Here is a 24,637-nt window from a genome sequence, read left to right as displayed (position 1 = left end):
CTATCCCATGAACGTGCTCATCGGATATTTTGTAAACCTTTGACAAACCTTTTTGTGGGGAGAAGCCACAAAGGGGTCAATGACCAACCAGAAAGTTAGAGTCTATTCATTAGTACCTGGCAACACAAAGGGCTTCACAGTGACTCATATAAGGACCTTAAAAATCTCTGGGCTGAAGGTTAATATGCAAAAGAAGGAATAAAAATCCTGCATTCAGCTAAGTTTAAAAAACTCATTATAAATGAATATACCAAATTCTTATGTGGTTGAGTGTATTATTATGAGGGAAGTGTTTTCTTTTTCTTTTCCATGGAAAAGATTCATGATTACCTCTCTACCTCAATTAAGAGTCAAAATATTTAGGTGATTCTGTATTTCCAAAAATTCCTAAAGAAAACATGAATTATTTTTCTACAATGGGACATGAATAATGCAAAGAAATATTTATACATGTGCATATAGTAGATCAACAACATCTTAGCCCTAAGAAACTAAAATGTTTCTGGTGTACTTCAAACACTGTAATCTTACTCTAATATTCTAACTCAGTAATGAGAACAAACATAACAAAATTATGGTACTCTAAGCAATGTAAACCTTATAAATTTAATTTTTACCTGGGATTGTTTTTTAATGTATTTACTAAAAATTCATGTAGATCTATGCCAGTTGAATCAGTGTATTCTTGACTGGAATCTAAAAAACAACAACACAAAAACCCAGTATAAAGTTGTTTGAAAACAAATCCCTTTCCCTTTCAAACATGATGCATATCTTAAATAAAATGAGATGCCCCACATGGGAAAAAATTGACAAATTAGGAAAAGGGAATTTATGATGAACTCAGATGACCACAAGCTTTCTACTCGCATATAATGAACATGACATCAATTTATGTAACTGCATGTACACGCATGTTCTTAAATTTTTTTTACATGTGCCAGTTTTATTTATTCTAAATTCTTTAAGACTCTTTTATATAAACATGACAGATCTCATGATCAACAATGCCTCCATGAGTTAAAAATTAGAATGAATGAAATAATCATCTACATTTAGTGCAAATTAAGACAGCTTAGTTCAGTTATAAATATAAGTAGAGGCAATGATTTAGAAGTAGGTAGGAATTCTAGTTCTGAAAGAACATTTAATTAAATTTGATCAGGTCTATCATCAAAATAGTCTATCCTTTCAAAATAGTTTTCCAGTTCTTCCCCTTAAATGTAATAAACTTATGCTGTTTAATACCGGCAAATGTAACTGGGTTTATAAATTAAAGAAACATTTTTATTGACTTACAATGCTAGATGGTGGTGGAGTTCTTTGAAATTGATTATGAAAGATAAGCATTCTGGATTTCCAAAAATATTCTTACTAGATACTGAATATTTTGGCATCGGCTCATTGTATCATAAAGAATTAAAGAGTAATACTATTTTTAATGGAATCATATTCAGATTATAGTGATTCCAGTATTTCATTATGAGAGACCAGTAAGAGGTCAAGACAGTTGCCTGCCTCAGTGATTCTGACATGTTGCAGATTTTTGGCTGAAGCATCTTACTAACGTTCAGGTTTATATTATGCCATTTTGCTCAGATAAGCAAGTTTTATCATCCCTTCAGTCTGTCCTGTTGGCATTTTTACTACAGATATACCATACATAGTTTTACCAGGAATAAAGGATGGAATTATTGATGGTGAAATTAAAATTTTGTTTGAAAACACAGAAATAAATCGCAAACCTCTTGATAACATTTTTCTGGGCAACTTATCACTGGCTTTTTCTTTTTCTGCTTCATCTTTTGAGGGCTTCTCCTCTTTTTCAAATGATTGCGTTAACTGGATCTGAATTTTCTCCTGTTGGAAGGCAAAATCAGTTATAAATGAATATATAAAGCAATTCAGTTCATACCACATTTTTATATTTTTTGAATAATATAAAACTGTATGGAGGAGGAAAAGGACTAAGATTTTTATGTTATCCAATTAGATTCTTCAAAATGGAATACAATTTAATATTTTTACTACTTTCATCAAAGTCCTGATACATGTTAAAATTAATATTTTGAGTTTAATATATTAATTGAAACACATCTTCAAAATGATCTCAGAGAATATAAATATTTTCTATATTACTTTGAATGTACCTACTTGTAAAACCCCTGGAGAGTTAGAAGCAAGGTCTTCTTAACCTATTTTGGTACTGGAGAAGCCACGGCCAAACAAAATAATAATTATCATCAACCATGACAGTAGGAGTGAGTGTCAAGTCAATACTTAACAAAAAATAGTTTTTTGAGTATCCCATATAATTTCATACTCCCCCATTCTCTTGCCATATAAAAATGTAGGTACAAACTTTCCAAAACCAAATGCATACAAATGATTATTTTTAATTTATGATTTACACATTATTGTTCCTCCTTCCATCACCACAAAGATGGAAGGATTTCAAACAAGATTGTTTTCCTTCAGGGTATGTAATATTAACCATGAAGTAATCATTTCTATAAAACAGAAAAGGAGAAGAAACTCTACATTCCATTTCAAAAATTATGTCTTTACATGTAATTTCTGAATCCAAAGAAATTCTTGGAAGTGAATTCACATAACCTAAAAAGGTAAAATAAAATTTAAAAAATCACATAGCTCTGTTTATTCAGGCAGAATTATGAAGGCAGAATAACTTCCAGACCATTTCTACTAAAGACAGAGGTATGATCTATTTGCAGACTAAATGGTACTATTATTTATTGATGAAAAACATAGATTAGACAATTACTTCACTTTTCTGGGTGATGGCTATGGTGGAAATAGGTCTACTAAGTCAACATCAAAGGGGATATAAATTTTAGGAGTTGAACTTGCAGCCACAGAATTTTATTAACCTTTCTGTCCCCCCACATAACTCTTTAAAAAATGTTAGGCAGAACTTCAGATCAAATATATATATATATATTTCTGCCTATAGGGTTGCTGACTACTAATTTTATCTCCTTTTAATTCTGTTCCCATTCTATCGCAGTTAAATTTGTGGTTAGAATATAGGGCAAACTCTGCATGCGCAATTTTTACTAGAATGATGAATACTTGCTTTATACTCTTTGTCCTGCTTACTAAACTTCACACATTAATCAACCTCAACACCTGGTAAGTCATTTTTCTCATTATGACTAATTTTCGAATCCACTTTTCTTATTCTATCCCTAAATGTAAAACAGATATTTAAAAATGAATCCCAGAACTGTATTTCAGACGTAGAATATTACAGAAGTTTTCCTGACTTACAGATTCTACTCCTACTCAAGAATAATATATGGAATCCAGATTGATGGAAAAGATTTCACATTTAGATCTTCACCAAAAGAAGCATCCACTGGCTATCATATTTCATTTTAAAGTTCCCTTCCCAGAGCCCTATATTTTAAGTACAGATACTAAATTATTTCATTAAGATGAGCTGTATTTAAAAATCCAGTAGGCTTCGTATACCAAGGCCCTGCTTTCAGTTGGTACTGAGGCCTTGTTTTTAAGTAGCAAATAAATGTGACATATTTTAAACTTAGTAGTCCTTTTAAATGAGCTCTTCTGACTATAAATAACTGGAAGGATAGCAACATCTCGATAGGAAGCTGTAATTCCTTTACTCTTCACTCTGTCATTCACATCTGTTATTGAGGTCACTTCCCTCTCATAAGCTCTCATAAGACACAAGTGACATCTCTCTTTTAATTGCCTCTCAACCTTTTGAATAATGAGTTTTATTCTAGATTAATTCCTCAAAAATCACATTCTGAAGCAGGCATTATTAGTTGAAAAGTGTCTCTACTGCCAAGAATTAGATACTACCATATTTCATGAGAAACAGTTCATTTTCTAATTCCCATTCAGGTGCAATTTAGTTAACTCAAGGCTTGGAAGAAGATGATTTTCTACTAAAAGGAATATCTTTTGCTCAGAGAGAATAATAATGGGTTATTATGTGAAAAAAAAAAATGACTGTATCCAAGAGAAACTGAGAATCTATTAAGTGGAATACTGAACTCTGGCATAAAAACCTTATACTCATTATTCACATGCTATAACTCAGCTTTTTGAACTTTATATAAACACAAAAATTACCTCTGATCAATAATATATACATAATATACAACATACACTTTTTTTGCAACATACATTCTTGATATTTTTTTCTCATATATATTTTCACTAGATGTACTTATGTAGTGCTGTGAGAATTTTCCCTGTAATATTTTTCAGATCAGGTTAAAATGTGAATAAAACCAAAGATCACATTACACTTTTTCTCAAAAGGTATGCACTTTTTCCCTATTAACAGTCTTATAAATGCCTGACCCTTCTCATTTCCTCAATATCCTTGTATTAATTCCATGAGGCTAAGATGGTGCAACATTTTAGTCAACGGAATGAAGAAATGAATATTCAAAAAACATCACAATATCCACTACTCCACCTTGTATAGGTGTTCTTTACTGACTCATACAATATAACTTTTAAAATTGCTATTTCAAAAAAATTCCATTGATTTCTTCCAAAGTGTACCATAACTCTTCAGCTGTGTCAATAACCATGTAAAAGCCAAAGGTTAACATTTAGAAATGTTCTCTCCAATAAAATAAAATATTTTGATTATATTTCGCTTCTTGCTAGAAAGTTCATTATTTTATTACTAAAGTGTATCTACTTTATAGAAGAGATAACTCTACTATCTATGTAGTTAAATTTTAAATAAAAATCACAAATTTTGAACACTATATTCCCGACACTTGAACAAATTTGTATATATTCTTTATTGACAATAAACAACTTATTCTCAAAATCTTCCTTTTCTTGTATTTTGGGAACAAAGAAGTGGAGTACTTCAGAGAACTTGACATGTTCTAAATATGTGACAACTATCTTCAATATCTATAATAGGCTTTTGAGGGTATAATTGCCATTTATTTAAAAAAAAAAAAAAGATGTACAACCTGCCATGGCCTATTTTCCCCTTCCTCTTTTTAGTCACCATTTTTTAAACAACCACAGGTTGCTTCAATTCTTTGAAAATGGATTATTGGGATATAAGGGGATTTCAGACTGCTCAAACTGTTAAGAAGTACAACAAACCACAAACAGGCAAAGTTATCACACTGATAAAAACACTGTTTGAGGGTCCTAAAAACCTTATGTATAAATGTCCAAGGTAACATGAGATGAAGATCAGTGCACAGCTGAGTTTATCAGAAAAGTAAAGTCAGAACATTAAAAAGAATAAAAAAGGCAAACTGAACTGTTTGCTTGAACCTCAGCTGTTCAACATTTATAAGCACAGACAGAAGAGAAATTAGAAGTATTAAACTATTACAGCCAACCTAACTAGAAAACTGGCTTCACCATGCGTTCAGGTTAATAAGTAAAATAATACATCAAGCCAAAGTCTTGGTTAAGTCTCCTCTTCACACACAAGCAGTTAAGTGTTTAACACATTTATAAAAGCCAAAATCAAAAGGACAAATTTCACCACTGGAAGTACCACTTTCATATTCTATAACTTTTCAATAATAATATAGAATCTTTTAAAGCCATATTCCCATCTAAATATATAAATCCCTACATTTATCCAGAGAGAGGCCACTGCACTAAGCCTTAGATTGAAGTAACAGGGTTTTCCCACATCTGTATCTTTGGTGGCAAGTATTATGAAATGTTTCACTCATTTAAAAAAAAAAATGAATGAAAACACATACATAATGCACACACATGCATATACAACTTTTATTTAACCTTATGAAAAAATATTCTCCAGGAAGCAGGTTACTGCACCATGTCTTTAAATAACAATATTTGGTTTTCTTTTCTTTTTTTTTTTTACCTGGTTCTCCTGTGATATCTCAGCTGTAGGGGGTGGTGGAGATTCTTCACACACTGCAAGGCTCCGAACTAGCTTTAACTTTGAGCTTGACTAAAGAAAAGTATTTAAAATTAACACTACATTTCACAAATCTAGGGCATATCCAAAAGCCCCCTAGAGTTTCTTAAGTTTCTTTATAGTTTCTGGCATGTACAAAAGTAGGTGAAATGCATAAGTTAAATATATCATTAAGTATCACTAAAACCCTTTGTTAAAAGTGAAAACAAGTAACTGCAGTTTTGAAAACTGTAGCAATAGCAAGAATGGGACTAATTCCAATTTCAAAACCCAAATGGTGTGAAAGCCATTTTCTCTATAGATAGAGAACCATTAAAGATATAAAAGCAATGCACAAAAGCGACTAGGCAAGACAAAAACCCCAAATAAAACAAAATAAGCTTTCTGCCCCAAACAAAATATGACAAAACTAAACTGAATGCAGCGCTGTATGAAAACAAGGATTCATCAAGCATGAAGGAAGGCCCTTGGCATGCCAGCACAAAATATTTACTATACCTTAGACCTTTTTCCTGTCTGTCCAAATGACTGCAATGGCCGCTGAACACACAAGAAAGATTTGTATTAAATTTCATACTGAAACAGAGTTTGTTGCTTAATTCACAGTCCTAAACCACAGAGGAAACTACTTGCACAAAGTATTGGAAATGAGGAAATCAAAGTCAGTTTTAAGTAAAAAAGTATTGATTCCTCCCAGAAGCACACTTGTGGAAGATTCCCTAAAATCATTCTGAGGGTTGGCATTTTCTTCAAGTCAGCAAATGGCCACAATTTCCATGTTAACTGAGCTCAACGGAACTTGTAAGGTAAACTTCTTAGGTAGCACCAAAATAATATACACTTAAGTTTATTTTATAATACATTTCACTTTAACTAAGGTTAGGGAAACACACACATACACACACACACGCAAACCCTGAGGGATTTTAAGTAGCTGTGCTTAGAAAAGTTCCAAACTTTCCAAACATTCAAAGAAGAATGAATGTTTCAAATGCACACTGCGTCAGAGTACAACTCTCTATCAACAGAGACTTTTCACTGTTAGAAGTACACCACCAGTTTGTGACGGTCTAGGGTAAGGCAATGAGGCAGAAATGAAGAAAAAAGGGCAGAGTTACAGTATGCATGTTCATGCGGCATGACTGTAAGATTGTCAGTCACATGACTGGGACAGCTGCTGGGGCAATCAGCTCTAGTTTGTGATACCAGGTTTTGCCTCGGGAAAGCTGAAACGCCCATGAAATAGAGCCAGATAGATAGGTTTTAAACACACTTCACTTTCCCCCACTTCCTCCAATCTACCTTCTAGCCCCAATACCAAACAGGAATCTGTCATTCATATGTATTAAAACCAAGAAGCTAGTTTGGTACCAAACATAAAACAGAAAGATCTTTAACACCTAGATTAGTATGCTTCACATATGAAATAAAGCCATTACATTCTAACATCCACGAAAGCCTTCTGTAAAACCAATAGAAATGAGAATCTCCAGTACCAGTGTCTCCTGTCCCCCTTTTGGTACCCAAGGTTCTTGAAAGATAAGCAGCCATGGATTTTGGGGATTTTTTGTCCCTGGATTATACATACTACAAATTTGGCAGTGACAACAAAAGGAAAATAGAAAAAATAAAGAAAAATGACTTTCCATGTCTTATACAGAAGAAAATGGCATTTAAGGGCTCCCAAATGCACATGTCAGTGCTGCCAAGGAGAATTCCCACATGTTGGAACTGTCCTCGGTTCTTATTTACTTTCTCCTTTAGTTAGTTCAAAAGGATTTATAACAGTCTAAAAATAGAATTTAAAAAGTTATGCCAAAAAAAAAACAAAAATAAAAAGTTATGCCATATAATGGAGGGCTTAGAAGCAAAAAAGTGGGAGAAAATCAACAGATGAATACTAGAAAATGCACAAAACTGAGTTCCAAGGCATTAGAAGAAAAAAAGATCTGTGACTTTAAAAACTTTAAAATTTTAAATAAAAGAGATGATTAAGTGGCAATATGAACTATATTTCCTATGCAGGAGGGTTGAATTGATCCTGATCAAATTTTTTCGGTTTATTCTTATCTGTATAAAAGTTCAAACTATTTGTACTGATTTTCAAGGCTCTTGAATAGGTTCAATTAAAAAGGAGATTTAAAAAGGGGTTTTGTAAAAACCTAAAGTACGCTCTCTCTCTCTCTCTCTATATATATATATGAGATTATTAAATGTTAGGATTCTAGCATGTCAGAAGACCAATGTCCTATCTCTGCTCACTAGCCATAAGATTTTACCTAAAAAAAAAAAAAAAAAATTAAGTGAAGATACAAAGATACTGTATGTTATTCCTATAGTAATGGTTTAGAGTTTTCATAGACATACATGCGTTCACCAGCTCAGTTTTAATTCATAAGGAACCTTTGATGAAGATGAAAAGAGAGAGGTAAAATTATTTAATAAACATGTTCTGAGTTCCTGCTTATATACAAGACACTGCCAGGCACTGGGGTTACACAGATGAATAAGACAGTTTCTGGTTTCAAGAACCTTACAGTCTAAGTTCAGAATTACTGAACAGTCAAACAGAACCCAAGATCTTCAGAATTTTAGTCTATTTTACTTTTACATCAGACCTATAAAAAACCTTCTTATGGATCAAATACTCCCTTTGACAGGATACTAAAGATGGTCTCCCAAAATTCCCATCCCCTGATCACTTAATCAAATTCTAACCTAGGTAAGGCTGTGAAGGGTTTTATAGATATAAAAGTCCCAAGAAGTTGATGTTAAGATACAGAGAGAGCTCGGCTAGGTCTGATCCAATCAAGAGAGCCCTTTAAAAGCTGAACGTTTACTTTGGGAGCAGAAAGGCAAGTCAGAAACAAAGGGTGAGAAGGACCGTCATGACACACCATTGCTGGCTTCTGGAGAGACTATGGGAGGACTGCAGGCAGGTTCTAGGAGCTGACTGGCCGGCTGAGAAGTCAGTCAGGAAATGTGATTTCACACTTAGAGCCAGCTGCAAGGTACTAGGTTATGCCAGCAACTGGAATGAGCGTGAAAGCAAATTCTTCTCCCAAGCCTTCAGGAGGCCCAGCCTGGCCAACACCTTTGATTTTGGCATTAGAAACCTTAGACAAAGAACTCAGCTGAGCCCAACTTAGCTTCTTATCTACAGAATTGTGAATTGACAAGTGGGTGTTCTTTTAAGCATCTAAGTTTATAGTAATATGCTATGCTGCAACAGAAAACAAACACACCACTACATAAATAGATTATAACTTGCTGAAGTAGCATTATTCAATAAAAATCAGTGGTAATTTCACTTCAAAAAGCAAAGAACTGAAATTACATAATAAATACATGAGAAAACAAGTTATTTATAAAAGTAAACAGCCTTTGTTTTATATTTTGGTATCAATTTGGCAGCCAGATTTGGCTTTAAATAGGAATAAAATTATTTAAAAAAATGCATCTGATTATTTAAAGCATGTTCACCTTTTCCCCAATTTTTTAACCAGAAAATTACACATAAAATTTGCCATCTTAACAATTAAGTATGCATTCATAATGTGCAACCATCACTACCATCCATATCCACTAACTCTTCCATCCTATAAAACTGAAACTCTATACCTATTAAATATAACTCCCCATTCCCTTCTCCCCACAACCCCTGGCAATCACCATTCTACTGTCTTAATGTTCTGACTATATGAAGTACTTCATATCAGTGGAATCATACAGTATTTGCCCTTTGTGATTGAATTATTTCACTTAGCATAATGATCTCAAGGTTGATTGATGTTATAGCATATTGCAGAATTTCCTTCCTAGGGCTGAGTAATATTCCATTGTATGTATATAGCAAAATGTGCTTATCCATCTGCTGATGAGTGCATTTGGGTTGATTCACGTTTCAGCTATTGTGAATAATGCTGCCAAGAACATGGGCATACAAATATCTATTCAAAATTCTTTCAATTTTTTGGGGGTATATATACTTAAAAATGGAATTGCTAGATCACATGGTAATTCTATTTTTAATTTTTTGAAGAACTGCTATACTGTCTTCCATAGTGGCTGTCCCATTTAAAATTCTCACCAAGCGTACAAGGTTTCAATTCCTCTGCATCTGTTTTCTAGTTTTTGCTATCTACCCTAATGGGTGTGAAGTAGTAGGTCATTGTAGTTTTTTGCTTTTCTCTAATGATTGAGGATGTGTATTTTTTCATGTACTTATTGGCCACTCATAGATCTTCTTTAGAGATATATCTCCAAGGACCATTAGAGGACCATTTTTGAATAGTGTTGTTTAGGTTATACTTGTGTTTTTTGGAATTCCATATATAGTCTGGTTATTAATCACTTGTCAGATATAAGATTTACAAATGCTTTCTCCTACAGGTTGTCTTTTTACTCTCTTGACAGTGTCTTTTAATGTACAATTCAAAAAGGTTTTCATGAAGTCCAATTTGTCTTTTTTTTTTTCTTTTGCTGCCTGTGCCTTTGGGTGTCATATCCAAGAAATCATTGCTAAATCCAATGTTGTAAAGCTTTTGTCCCAAGTAATTGCCCTCCTCGTTTTAGAGATTTTGACTTTTATTCCCTTTGGTATCCTGATTAAAGATCAGTAAGAATTATGCTTTATAAACACTGCATTATTATATCAAAATATGGCTTTACATTGATTGCATATGGAGAAAAATTAACATTGAAATTTAGGCAATAACTATATATGCAAACCAAGCACATTACTCCAACACAGCCCTTAGTTAAAAAAGCTGTTTCGGTTAGGTGAAAATTGACATTGCTGCATGGGGTCAGTCATTGCTTTGAACATCTGTTTTATTTGTACAAGATGAATCTCTTCAGAGACCATGATTCTGATAGGGTGGAGCCATCTGTGTTGGCCCCTTTCATGGAATAGTAGAGCCCCTCAATAAAGAAAGCAAGATGGTTCAGGGCACACAGCAAGATGGTCCTCAAACCACTTTTAACTCAGGGCCAACAATATTTTAAAACTCTTGATTAGCCATCCTGCAGTAAGCCTCCATCATAGTTTTCTGTTGAGGAAAACCACTTATGGCAAGAATCATGTTAAACCAAGATTCATCTGTCCCTAGTCTCCCCTCACCAGCTTGATAGAGATGCTGAGTATCTTTCCTGAGTCAACAGGTGGCATATATGCATGTGAGTTTAGCACTATATTTTCCCTTTCTAAAACCCATCCACTCTGAGAACACTCTGGCTTTCTTATCTGACTCTTACCAGTCAAGTCTCACAAATTAGGCAGCAAGTCTATGCCTTGGACAGGGATGCCCCCCCAGAGTATCCTCATTTTTGCAAATGTTGTAGCATCTACAAGACTAAGCAAAAAGAGTCTGAGTTCACTGTAAAATGCATTGAAACACTGATGCTTTTAGGGTAGTTGAGCAAAAATGAGGCTTTACTGCTCTGGAAAAACCAAATGGAGGTAGAGGGCTAGAAGGTGAGTCTCAGTTATGCCTCTAGCTCTCTAGGTGATCCTGGGCAATTCATTTCCATCAGTGTAGGTTATCTGGAAAATGGAAGCGGTGCTCAGATGAGCTTTAGAAACTTTAGCTGTGACTCTTGACTTTTATGAATTTAACTCCAACATTGTGGGTCACTACTTTGAGCTTTTCTCACCAACTCAGAATCTTTTTTGGAAGAAATATAAATGGGATAGAGGGCACCTCTCCTCCCTCCAAGGCATGTCTTCCTCAGGTTCGTAAGGGGTGATGGTGGTGATAATCTCCCCACATGTCCATGGTTTTCAAAAGGAAACCCATCTACCCTGAACCCAAACACATACTTTCAGTTTCCAGGCACTGGATCTGGCTCCAGAAGACCATTAATATAGTCTTGTCTCAGATCGACTCTTTTCTTGAAAATGCCACATTCCCTCTCTGGTAATACTGAATCAACCCAGTGGCTTTCCTCCTGTTGTCTGTGGGGCCATGATCAGCATATCACTGCTCCGGGCTGTGTATGTTTCTGCTGAAAACGTCCACGGGTCAGGGAGTTTGGTGTGACTAATCATTTGGTTGGGGTAGCTTCCATTGCTTAATGGTTGTTTTCCTTTATTAGTGTTGTTGCTTTTGCTTTAGGCATCTAACACCCTCACTGTTCAAAGTACAGCCCATTGGCCTGGGAAATGGGAGGTTGTTGAGATGCAGAATCTTGGGGATATCAACCCACACCTTCTTCAGTATGTTTTGTGGCTTTGCAGTATTCACTCTGACCTCCTTAAAGACCCTGTTTCTTCTAAGAGTTTCATATTTTAGTTCTTATTTTTAGGGTTTTCATCCATTTTGTATTAATTTTTGTATATGGCATTAAATAAAGCTCCAACTTCCTTCTTTTGCATGTGGATATCCAGCTATCCCAGTCACCTTTTGCTGAGAAGACTGTCCATGGTGTTGGCAAATCTTCTCAAAAATCATTTGACTGTGTATGCAATTCAAGAGTCTATTTCTGGGCTCCTTATTTTATTACATTGGTCTATACGTCTGTCTTTATGCAGTACTACAGTTTTGATTACTGTAGCTTTGATGTAACTTGTGAAATTTAAGTGTGTGAGTCCTCTAATTTTGTTCTTTTTCAAGATTGTTTTGGTGGGTGTAGGGTGGAGTGAAATGAGTAAAAGGAATTAAGGAGTACAAATGCCAGTTACAAAGTAAGTTACAGGGGATGTTATGTACAACGTGGGGAATATATTAATTTTGTATGCTGACAGATGGTAACTAGATTTATTGAGGTATACATTTTACAGTGTATACAAAGGCTAAATCACTATGTTGTACACCTGAAGCTAATATACTGTATGTCAAATAATCCTCAATTAAAAAATTATTTTAGCTATTCTGGGTGCTATGAGATTCCCCACGAATTTCAGAATGGGTTTTTTTTTTTTTAACTTCAGCAAAAAATGTCATTTGGATTTTGATAGGGATCGCATTAAATCTGTAGATCACTTTGCATACTGACATTTTAACAATATCAAATCTGTTCATAAGCATGGGATGTGTTTCTATTTAGTTATGGAATCTTTAAGCATTGCTATATAGTTTTCATTGTACAAGTCTTTTATCTCCTTGATTAATTCCTAAGCTTTTTTTTTTTTTTTTTTTTTTTTAAGGTGAGGGCAGAGGAAGAGCAAGAGAGAGAATCTTAAGCAGGCTCCACCTCACCACCCTGAGATCATGACCTGAGCCAAAATCAAGAGTTGGACAGTTAACCAACTGAGCTACCCAGGAGACCCTGGAATTACTTTTTGAAATGTGTGGTAGAATTTACCAGTACAGCCATCAGGTCCAGGGCTCTCCTCTGCTAAAAGATTTTTGATTACTGATGGAATCTCCTTACTAGTTACAGGTCTATTCAGATTTTGTTTCTTCATGATTTAGTCTTGCTAGGTTTTATGTTTCTGGGATTTGTCTATTTCACCCAGACTATCCAATTTGTTGATGCACATTCGTAGTACCCTCTTTTAATCCTTTTATTTTGTAGAATTGGTAGTAATGTTTCCACTTTCATTTCTGATTTTAGTAACTTGAGTTGTGTTTTTTCTTAGTCCATCTACCTAAAGTTTTGTCAATTTTGTTAATCTTTCTGAAGAACTAACTTCTGGTTTCATTGATTTTTTTCTACTGTTTCGCTTTTCATTTTTACCAGAATTGCATTGTCACAGTAAAAATGTAGCAAGTTGTTTAACAGACCTTGACATCTCTAGATGCTAAGGGACAAGGTTCCCAGTTTATAATTAACATTGTTTGACTTAAAACATGTATTAGGCCAATAAATGGCATGCAGAATATGAAATATGTTATAGGAGTTTCAGTTTGAAATGGGTATTAATACACTGTCAGAACTATGAGCTATTAGCCTGGAGAAAAACTGAGGTTCAGTAGTAATAAGTGATTAAGGTGTAATATTACAATAAATGTAGATTATTCTTAAATTTACTACTTTGTAGATCAAATTTTGAAAGCAAAGAAAAACAAACATTATTGATGATTTCAGTACTTTGGTTTCTTGTTTAAAATAAAGGATCTTTAAACAGATCTAAAATTTATTTCAGAATACGAATGTGGAAGGATTTTCAAAACATTACTTGTAACTTAAAGGCTAACCCACACCAGAGAGTTTTAAACTAACAACAAAACAAACAGAAACTTAAGTCTATGCAGTCAACTTAAAGAAATGGTACATAGGGTTCTGGGGTTTTTGATTTTTGCTTACCATAAATGTCATTTTTGGTCCAATAGTTTCATTAGTTTTCTTTACCTATCCCTGAACTACTAACAACAGTTTAGATTTGTTTGAAAGCTCTTTATTATAAAAGAAAACTGAAAAAAAAAAAAAGAAAAAGAAAACTGAAGGAAAAAAAACCCCATGGAAGTACAGAAACGATAAACCATGAAAATTAAGTACTGCTAAGAAAGAATAATCTTTATGAGTTATACTGTGTGTTAGCATATAAAAACAGCCACCAATTAATGACCCAATTAAGAGGAAATCTATTTCAAAAAGGGGATCATTTTTCATCTGTAATTACTATGAACTAAATGTAATTACTACGAACAAACTAAACTGTAATGGCTGAAATGTTTCAACTAAGACTCTTAACACACCTTGAAGAGTTTATTAATTCTCACTACATTTCAAGGTAATTGTTAAGGGTTAATGGTAAATATGGGGGAGGAAATAATGAATTAAAGTGTTGAATGTCTAGCTAAAGATCAGCAGCAATAAAAACCGTAAAGTCGGGCTAATCATCTCCACTGAAATAATAGAAAACAAGTTTTCTGAGTTGGAAGATAGGACTTTTAAATCAATAAACTGACAAACCAACACCAATCACTAATTGGTTTATACTATTTAACACCTGGAGTTTTGAGTAAAACAACACAGGGTTAAATATGCAAAGACCTAAATCTTAGACTTTAAGGAAAAGTCCATGCAGAAACTAAAACCTAGCTGGTTTACAGTTACCACTTCTATTAAAGATAAAGAATCTCAGCATCCTATTGGTGATATACATGGAAATTACTGGAGAAAATAACAATATTACATAAAAATACTCCTACATCTATAAGAAGTGAACTTCTTTATACATGTAATCATGAAGCACGAAAAGTAAATGTGTATATAAGTGCTAGCTATCTTATATGCATACCACCCAGGTTCAATAAGGAAAAGTACCAAATCCTTGAAATAATTTAAAAATTAAGGTGCATTATGGGAAGTGAATTTTAGTTTTAAAAGTTGAACTCATTAAATATTAATAAAAGACAATAAAAGTACAGTAAACAGATCTAAAACTTAATGCAAAGAAATAAAAACTGTTGAAATTTTGGGGCACTTACGCCAAGAAGTAAATTTTTTGTTACTAAAAGAAAAGGATGTTTTGTGGCAATAAAAGGAACAAAATGGGAAGTAATATAGTTGTGTTACTGCTAATAAATAATAACATGCTGATGAATATAAACATCGTTTTAAGAGAATCAACCATTTGCTAGGCTCTTAACTATATACCAGGTATATTATTATATACATCCTTTATATCTTTGTTAGACAAATAGGAAAACAGTTAAGATTTGTATGATTTTATATAGACAGACTTTTATTCAACTCTTTAAATAAAAAAATTTTAGCATGTTTTATCAATTAAGGAATTTAATGCCCATTAACCTCCTGCTGATGTGTGGCTGTATCTTGAATTTTTCTGATAAACTTATTAGATTGCAATTGCTTTACTGTCTCTTACATGCCCCATCTTCCCCTTTTTAAAGAAATGCACTGGAACTAACTCTAACTTGGGGATACAAGATGTAAGAGTTTGATCTTGATTATCAAAGGACTTACTACAGAAACTGAGAATACTAAAAATCTAATTCAACTGATTCTGTGTCTGGAAAATTCACTCGTGTATCAGAAGCCGTTTATGCACTTTGGCACATAAAGGCCTAGTTGTTAACAAAAATCAATTCTCATTTCCTTCACAACAAAGGTTACCAACACAAATTGAATTAGCCATCCTTTTGTTCAATAAATAGTTTGTCAGGAGAAGGATCATTGTTTAAATTGACCTAAAATATGTTTTGGACCGTGTTTACATACACATGTACATGGATGAACACCCCTAGACAAAACATTTGTTAAGTAAAAAGATGCAGCTGTATAAGGATGGGAAAGTTGAGTATGAAGCATTAATAAGTAAGCAGAGTACAAGATTTCTAATTTCACATTTCAAATAAATGACTGCAAAAAAACAACACAAGTAATTCCTAAATTTAATCTGTGAATTCTATCTCTGGGAAAAACCAAACACCAGATGTCATATAAATCAGTTATACAAAGAAAATTAAACACTTCCCACCTGCCCCCACTATTCATCCCATATTAAATATTAGTTGTAGTCAAACAAAAGTTAGAAACTTGACTCCTCACCACCCCAATCTTCTAAGTACTTCATAATCATATAAAGTCCAATATGCAACTTAAGATTTGCAATAGGAATAGTGTGGCAGTAGAAAAGTTACTTAAGCAAAAACTCTGCACAATTATCTTGGACCACAATCAACAGTTCAGAACAACCCCACAGCAATTACTTGAATAAGTTAATTTCTTGATTGCTTAGTACTAAGGTATTCTTTTTTTCCTCTATTATTTATTTATTACTTTTAAAAAAAATTTAAATTCAATTAACATATGATCTATTATTAGTTTCAGAGTTAGAGGTCAGGGATTCATCAGTAATATAACACCCAGTGCTCATTACATCACGTGCCCTCCTGAATATCCATTACCCAGTTACCCAACCCATTGCCCCAACCTCCTCCCTTCTAGCAATCCTCAGTTTGTTTCCCATGATTAAGAGCCTCTTACGGCTTGTTTCCCTCTTTGATTTCATCTTTATATTTTCCTCTCTTCCCCCATGATCCTCTTTAGTGCTCTTAAGGAAGTAATCCTAAAAGTTCTATAAAAGATTATATAACCTGAAACAAAACTTTGAATGAAAAACACAACTAACATTTTTAAAAAGTAGAGAGTCATGTAAACAGAACTATTTATAAAATAACAATGGTTAAGGAGCTGTATGAGACAGTGTCTACTTGTAGTCATCTAAGTGATGTCCAATATCTGCTGGCCTCTCTCTGGTTTGATGAAATGCTATCTTTACCAGCCAGTAGGAAATTGTAGGATTTTCCTTACAGTATTACAGAAGCTAATATATTCCTTCACTTTAAAATCCTTTTTCTTAAGTAAAATACTAAGGGGATGGTCAGGAAATTAAGACTTGGGAATGGATAAAATGTATGCTTCTTGAGGAAAATTTTTATTACCCAAAGTCACTTCAAGTATTACTGTGCTAAAGCAAGACAAGGGCCTTAAGTTTATTCATGGTAGTTCACTTTCAGAACGATATAAAAGGAAGTAAGGAATATACTGGTTTATTCAAAATTCTTAACGGGAAGCCTATATTAGTTGGCACGTACATTTAAATTTGATTAAAAATAATAGTTGCTATTTTCGAGCCCAACACGGGGCTTGAACTCACAAACATTAAGATTAAGACCTGAGTTGAGATCAAGAGTCGGACACTTAACTGACTGAGCCACCCGGTTAATAATAGTTGCTCATAATCGTTGCTATTACAATGAAATCTTTAGGCAGTATCTTAGAAGTACCAAAAAAAGATGAAATTTCTAGTATGTTAGAAGAAGAGCATTTCATAATGGGTAATCCATATTAAGTTAAAAGGTAACTTTATATTAGCTAGATTCTTCTTAAGACTCTATTCTCTGTTCATGCTTACTTAACAGAGTTACTTTGTTTTACATTAGGTGAAAATATGGTAAAATTTTTTTCTACTTATTAATCTACTTTCATTCCTAAAATCTCTTCCATATAAGTTATTTTGTTTTTTAATTTTTTTTAATTTTTTTATTTATTTATGATAGTCATACAGAGAGAAAGAGAGAGGCAGAGACACAGGCAGAGGGAGAAGCAGGCTCCATGCGCTGGGAGCCTGATGTGGGATTCGATCCCGGGTCTCCAGGATCGCGCCCTGGGCCAAAGGCAGGCGCCAAACCGCTGCGCCACCCAGGGATCCCTATTTTTTTTTTTTTTAATTTTTTTTAATTTTTTTAATATAAGTTATTTTGATGTAAGTCTCTTGCCAGGCACCTTGCATGGAGGCATCTTGGACCTCAAAAGCTTCCAAGCAGAATAAATACTCTCACATATAGTACATTCTTTTATTTTTTTCAAGATTGTATTGATTTATTTAGAGAGATAGGAACAGAGGGAGAGGGAACAAGAATCTCAAGCAGATTCCTCACTGAGCACAGAGCCTGATTGATGTAGGGCTTGACCCCACAACTGAGAATCATGACCTGAGCCGAAATCCATGAGTCAGATGCTTAACCGACTGAGCCACCCAGGTACCCCTCTCATATAGAGTAAATTGTTTGTTTGTTTGTTTGTTTGCTTATTTATTTATTTATTTATTTATTTATTTATTATTTCTTTATTTCTTTTTAAGATTTTATTTATTTATTCATGAGAGACAGAGGGGGGGAGGGGAAGGGAGAGAGGGAGAGAGGGGGAGAGAGGGGGAGAGAGGGGAAGAGAGGGGGAGAGAGGGGGAGAGAGGGGAAGAGACGGGGAGAGAGGGGGAGAGAGAGAGAAAGAGAGAGAGAGGCAGAGACACAGGCAGAGGAAGAAGCAGACTCTCTGCAGGGAGCCCAACATGGGACTTGATCCCGGGACTCCAGGATCACACCCTGGGCCAAAGGCGGCCCTAAACCGCTGAGCCACCCAGGCTGCCCAGTAAATTGTTTTAATAAACAATTGAATAAACTGAGAATATAGTATTTAATGGATTAACATAAAATGAATTCTCATGTTGTCTTTGTTCCTCTTCCCAATCTTGACAGTCAGGATGCTATATGAATATGATATCAGATTCTGTCCATTTTTGCTTACTATAGTATTTCCTTGGCATAGTAGAGGCTTTCAATAAGTGTTTGGGGGAATGCATGAAATTTTCTTATAATATCAACAACTGGGCCATGATTCAATAGTGGTCATCAGAATGCTCTTATACTTATGACCAAGGGCAACACAATAGACACGGTAGGAAATGCAATAATCCAAATTAATCACTTGTTTACAAGCATGACCGAGAAGAGTGAACATTAGATGTAAAAAAGGGACTAAAAGGAAATCTTCTCCTATTTCAATCATGAATGCAATAGAATTTCAGCAGATTTTTTTGATTCAATCAGGATACTGGCATACTGCCATCATCGAGTGTAGTGATTGCAGGCTTGGCAATTTTTTGTTTTAAAAAGTGCTACTACTAAAAATGACTAGAAAAAGTATGTTATTTCTCCCAATTTCTTAGGTAATTACCATTTGACTATACTTAATCAGTGAGGCCTCAACGCTTTTTTATAGCTGTGAGTTGCCATCATTTTCTAACACATTTCTGGCACATAATAGGGAATACAATTTTTGAATGAAGGAATGAAATAACTTTTAAAATAACTTCTTTACTTATATAAAAAAGTAGCCTCATAAAGCCCTTAAAATCTCTGGATGTATTTAAGAATGATAGAATAATGATAAAAATATTTTCTCCAAAAGTAGAAATCTTTATTCATAGGGCTAAACTAAAACAAATGAGTTAGAAGTAGTATTTTAAAGTAAGGTTTTGTGGCAGATTAAAGGTTCCTACTGAGAGGCAGGCCCAAATTTCCCTTCCCTTGAATCTGGGCTAATAGTTTATTTACATATGTCATCAAAAGATGGCAGTGGAAGAAACACTCTGGGATTTCTGAGCGTAGGTCCAGAGAACCCTTGCAGCTGTGCTTGGCTCTTGGAACATTGTTTCTGTGACCCTTGAGTCATCACACAGTAAGTCTAACTATCCTGGGCCTACTATGTTGGCAGGGTTGTAGGTCGGTGCTCCCAGTTCCAGTTGAGACTGCAATTCAGCCATTCCCACTCAAGTGCCAGATATTTGGGTGAAACAGTTTGGACCTTCCACACCAACCCATCAGGCAGTTAAATACTGGCAATGACCATCTGATGCCTCATGCAATAGAAAATTCACTAAGCCAAGCCCTGAGGCCATCTTCCTGATTCATAAATCATGTAATATTAAAAAATAAAATGGTGTTTAAAAATTGTTAGCCCTTTGTTTGCAGAAATTTCTTGTTTTAAATTTATTTATAAGAGACATATACACACACAGAGGCAGAGATAGAGGCAGAAGGGGAGGCAGGCTCCCCAGAAGGGGCCTGCTTTGGGACTTGATCCCAGGACCCTGGGATCATGACCTGAGCCAAAGGGAGAGGCTTAATCACTGAGCTACCCAGGTGCCCCATGCAGTAATTTCTTATATAGCAAGAGAGAACTGGAACATTTAGAAGTGAATAGTGTATGTACTATTTGAAATAATTTTTTACATATCTTGAATCTGTTAATCAATTCATCAGTTTCTATCTATGCCTGGAATTAAAAGCCTTCTCCATGGTTAATTCTTTTTTTTTAAAAATATTTTATATATTTATTCATGAGAGACAGAGACAGAGAGAGGCAGAGACATAAGCAGAGGGAGAAGCAGGCCCCATCCAGGGAGCCCAATGAGGGACTCAATCCCGGGACTCCAGGATCACGCCCTGGGCCAAAGGCAGACGCTCAACCACTAAGCCACCTCGGCGTCCCTCCATGGTTAATTCTAAGTTCTCATATACATGTGACAAAAGCCTCAAGTGACCTCTTTCTTTTCCCACCAACTGCTTTTCTCAGTCACGGATGACTGTTTCCCTGGAGAGTTTGTTTTTGCCAAGAGAACCATAGTTTTCAATCTTGCTTATTCTGCTCTTCTTTAAGGGCTCTTAGGTTATATTCTGAACACTCAAGACACTAACAATTAGATGCAGAGTGGTATGAAAAAAACAGAAAGCCAATAAAAAACATACTGGCCACATACAAATAAAAACAATTGCATTACAAGTAAATATAAAGCAAATCAAATATATAAGCAATTCAAAGAGCTACACTCAACAAGCTAATCCAGATGGCTTAAAAATCAGCTAGTAAACATGTCCCAAAGGGTAAGCTTACCCTTTTAGATTTCTAAACGTGAGTTTGGTATAAAGAGTATAACTATATCTTGAATATTTAGCATTTGTAGCCAGAGAGAAAATCCTATTTACCTGCAAATCAATATTGTTGTCAATACAACGTTCATTCTTCTCTGCCAAAATCGTCCCATAGTTTTCTGATTTGATAAGATTTTCAACTCTAGTTGTATCTTTCACTTCTGCCTCCAAATCCTTCATTGTTTCAGTTTCATTTTTTACAGTAACAGTATCAGACATCCTCATCAGCAAAGGTTATTTTAGAATTCTACAGGGAACTCGAAGCCTTAGCAAGAAAGGAAAAAAAATTTAAATTCAGTTGGAAACAGTTCTTAAATTCGGTTAGTGTACAATATTGACCGAGTGCCTTCTATGGTCCAAGAATAACGCTGAGTTTACAAAGATGCAAAATTCCTGCTTTCAAAGAATACAGAGTTTAGTGGCAGACATATACAAATACAAAAAAGCATAATACAATGAAATAAGAGCTATAAAAATGAGGTGATTCTGATGCACATACCACTTTTAAAAGGTCTTAAGAAACATAAAAGAGTAAGCCATATTAAAGTGAAAGGTAATGGTTGTAGAGTTATAAAGGCATATTTAGATGACATGAGGAATATTTTTTTTCTAAAAGGATTTCAGGAGTATCATCCTGTGAGAAAAATGTTTTCCTATTATAGCCTTTGTTTAGACGCCTAGAGTTCTAAATTTCTCAAATTTTCCATCAATTATTTCCAAAGGGAAATAATTATTAAAAAAATAAGCACATTGTATACAAAACACAGTTGGGAATCTGCATTAATAGTCTATATTATGAATCAAACATTGGAAACTCTCCTGACTAATGCGATTCAGTGCCTAACAATGCCTATTACCAGACACTTAGGAAATCAAATACATATTTCATATCTTTAGTGAGGTTAAGAAAACACTGGATATCAAATAGGAATGTATCAGGGACAGCTGTCAATCTAGAAGCTGTAAGAAATGTGACCCCAAAAAGAAGCCTTGATGTAAACAACTTATATTTTTTTTCTAGCTTGAGATATAATTGATATATAACAATGTATAAGTTTAAGGTGCATGACATAATGATCTGATACACCTATATACTGTGAAATGATTACCATAATATAGATCACTTGACATAATTACAATTAAATATCTAAACAAATGAAAAAAAAAAACCTAAACACAAATTTTGGAATCCATAAAATATCTGAAAAGATTAAAAAAAAAAAAAGAGGGAGAAATAGATTCTGAAGTTACAGGTACACTAAAGTGAATTTAAAAGTTTTCATTAATTATATTCCATATCAGAGTTAATTGGCTCATTCTCAAAACAATGAGGTTACTAAGAGGTAGGTCAGTTCTTAAAATACTCTGGTTCCTTGCTTTTAATACTAAGATTTTGAAAGAAAAGGCGTATGTTTTCCTCAAGTGATAAGACAGGTTACCTGACGTATCCTATGGAATTGGGATTGTGGTGTCCCACAAAAATAAAATAAAGTAATCCAAGGTTCTTTTTCACAGTTGTCAGCCAGGATGTCAAGTGTATTGAACCATCTGGAATCTGGCAGGAGGAGTCCCATGTCCTTGTCACCACTGTAGATTCCCAGGCTGAAATGGACTGTCGTGGATCAAATGTATCATACCTTTCAGTGGCCTAAAATTAAAACAAAAGGAAACATTTTAACAAAAAAGACAAAGAAATGAACACTATATGGTAATTTAGAAATTAAAAATGCCACTGTTGGTGAATTTACTATTTTCTTGTCCTAAACAAGAATCAGAATGCTTAGTTACAACTAATTTTTAACATATATTAGTTTTACGAGCCTAAAGTCACTCAGGGCACCTAGAGAATTTAGCAGTTAAAGCAGAGGGGAGAAGGAAGCAAGGGAGTATATATATTATTATATATAATAAGATTTTAGTATGTGATCAGTGTTGTAAGGGAAATATTTATTTATTTTATAGATAAAGGAAAAAAGGCTTGCCTAAGGTTACAACCAAGAATGTTTAACTCCAAGAGTTTTCTTACAGAGCTACAACTCTATGGACTTAAGGGAAGACTGTAATTTTGAATAATGATCATATTCTAGATTTTTAAGAGTAAAAAAGAACAAAAAGCTGTAATAAGTCATTTAACGTGTAAAGAAACTCACATTGGTCTGTTAAAAGCAAATGTCTATAAAGGGTAGAATGACTATTTTTAAAGACATTTGAAATGCCAAAATTCTTCCAGTGTCATCTGTTTTTATTTATTTATTCATGAGAGACACAGAGAAGGAGCAGAGACATAGGCAGAGAGAAAAGCAGGCTCCCCGTGGAGAGCCTGATGCAGGACTCGATCCCAGGACCTCTGGATCACACCTTGAACCAAAGGCTGATGCTTAACCACTGAGCCACCCAGGTGTCCGAGTGTCAGCTATTTTTAAAGTCAGTTTCATTTTATGTTTCTCTGGTGCAAATGAATATATTATGGCAAATAAACAGCTTTAAACATCTTACATAGCTTTCCCATTTTCCTTTGACAGTTTTGTTGCCAATAAAAGAACAGTACAGTTTTAATGTGAAACAACTGAATATACTAAGGTCTAAGTACCAAGAGACAATAGTATCACCAACCATGTATCACAGAAACATTCACATTTTATACTAGCTCTTCAAAAACTATTTTGAAATGTAATAATTTAGGACCTCAATATAGATTCACATTAGTTTTCACATCTCAATTTCCCTGTTTGACTAAGAGAGAACAGGAAGGAGGGATCATAAACAAATGTCCAAGTTGATTTCTGACATTGTCCTATTTCACTGAGTTTGCTAGGCCACTAAATCAAGTAACTTTTTTTTTTTTAATTTTCACCAAAACAAAAACCAAGACAAAAAATACTTCAATATAATTTCTCTAGTTTTTAACCTTTTCTCTCATAAAATCGTAGACACAAGATGGCAGCACTCGCTAAGCAGCCAAATTATTACAGTTTTATTTTTTTGGTAAAGCGATTTGTGATTCATCATGAATCCTTTAAGTTTGAAGAAACAAAGGATGGCTATAATCCATACAAGAAATAAAAAACAGTGTGCTTAGATTGCTCGGTCAGTTAAGCATCTGACTCCTGGTTTTGGCTGGGGTCACAATCTCTGGGTACTTCAGATGGAGCCCATGTTGAGCTCCACGCTCTGGTTTAGTCTCCTTCCCTCTCCCTCTGCCACTTTCACCTGTGTGCTCTCTAAAATAAATAAAATAAATCTTAAAAAAGAAAAAAAAAAAGACCTAAAAAAGGCAATAGCTGCAAGGGGTAATGAGGAAGAGGTACAATGTGAAGAGGTAAACACTCAGTTCTGAGGAACCCCAAGGAATTTTAGGAACCACCTAGTCAAATCTTATAATTTACTATGCAAACTATTAGCACCTGGAAGTTAAATAACGTGTCGAAAGCCACACAACCAATACTTGTCAATATTTCATACCACTTGACTAAATAAATGACTGAACCAAAATGACCAGTTTTTATTTCCTGGG

At 34.4% G+C, this 24,637-nt stretch overlaps 1 protein-coding gene across 12 annotated transcripts in view; it reads right to left on the bottom strand.

Annotated features, from left to right (window-relative positions):
* R3HDM1 (R3H domain containing 1) overlaps positions 1-22,702 on the bottom strand; it is a 130,997-nt gene extending 108,295 nt beyond the window's left edge. For 6 of the 12 annotated variants that reach the window (XM_026015560.2, XM_026015561.2, XM_026015562.2 and 3 more), the window contains exons 1-6: positions 22,563-22,702; positions 21,178-21,388; positions 6,434-6,475; positions 5,879-5,968; positions 1,746-1,860; positions 618-696 (exon numbers count right to left, since the gene is read on the bottom strand). In XM_026015560.2, coding sequence (XP_025871345.1) covers positions 618-696; positions 1,746-1,860; positions 5,879-5,968; positions 6,434-6,475; positions 21,178-21,348 — 497 coding nt within the window. In that variant the 5' untranslated portion in view covers positions 21,349-21,388; positions 22,563-22,702. Of the gene's footprint in view, positions 1-617; positions 697-1,745; positions 1,861-5,878; positions 5,969-6,433; positions 6,476-21,177; positions 21,389-22,562 lie in introns of those variants that run through there. The other 6 variants (XM_026015563.2, XM_072757629.1, XM_026015565.2 and 3 more) reach the window with 3 other exon arrangements.
* Between the last annotated feature and the right edge of the window lie 1,935 nt (positions 22,703-24,637).

The sequence above is a fragment of the Vulpes vulpes genome, chromosome 5 (assembly GCF_048418805.1).
Source record: "Vulpes vulpes isolate BD-2025 chromosome 5, VulVul3, whole genome shotgun sequence".
Taxonomy (NCBI): domain Eukaryota; kingdom Metazoa; phylum Chordata; class Mammalia; order Carnivora; family Canidae; genus Vulpes; species Vulpes vulpes.
The sequence above is the reverse complement of the archived record's forward strand: the minus strand, read 5'-3'. Positions and strand labels throughout refer to the sequence as shown.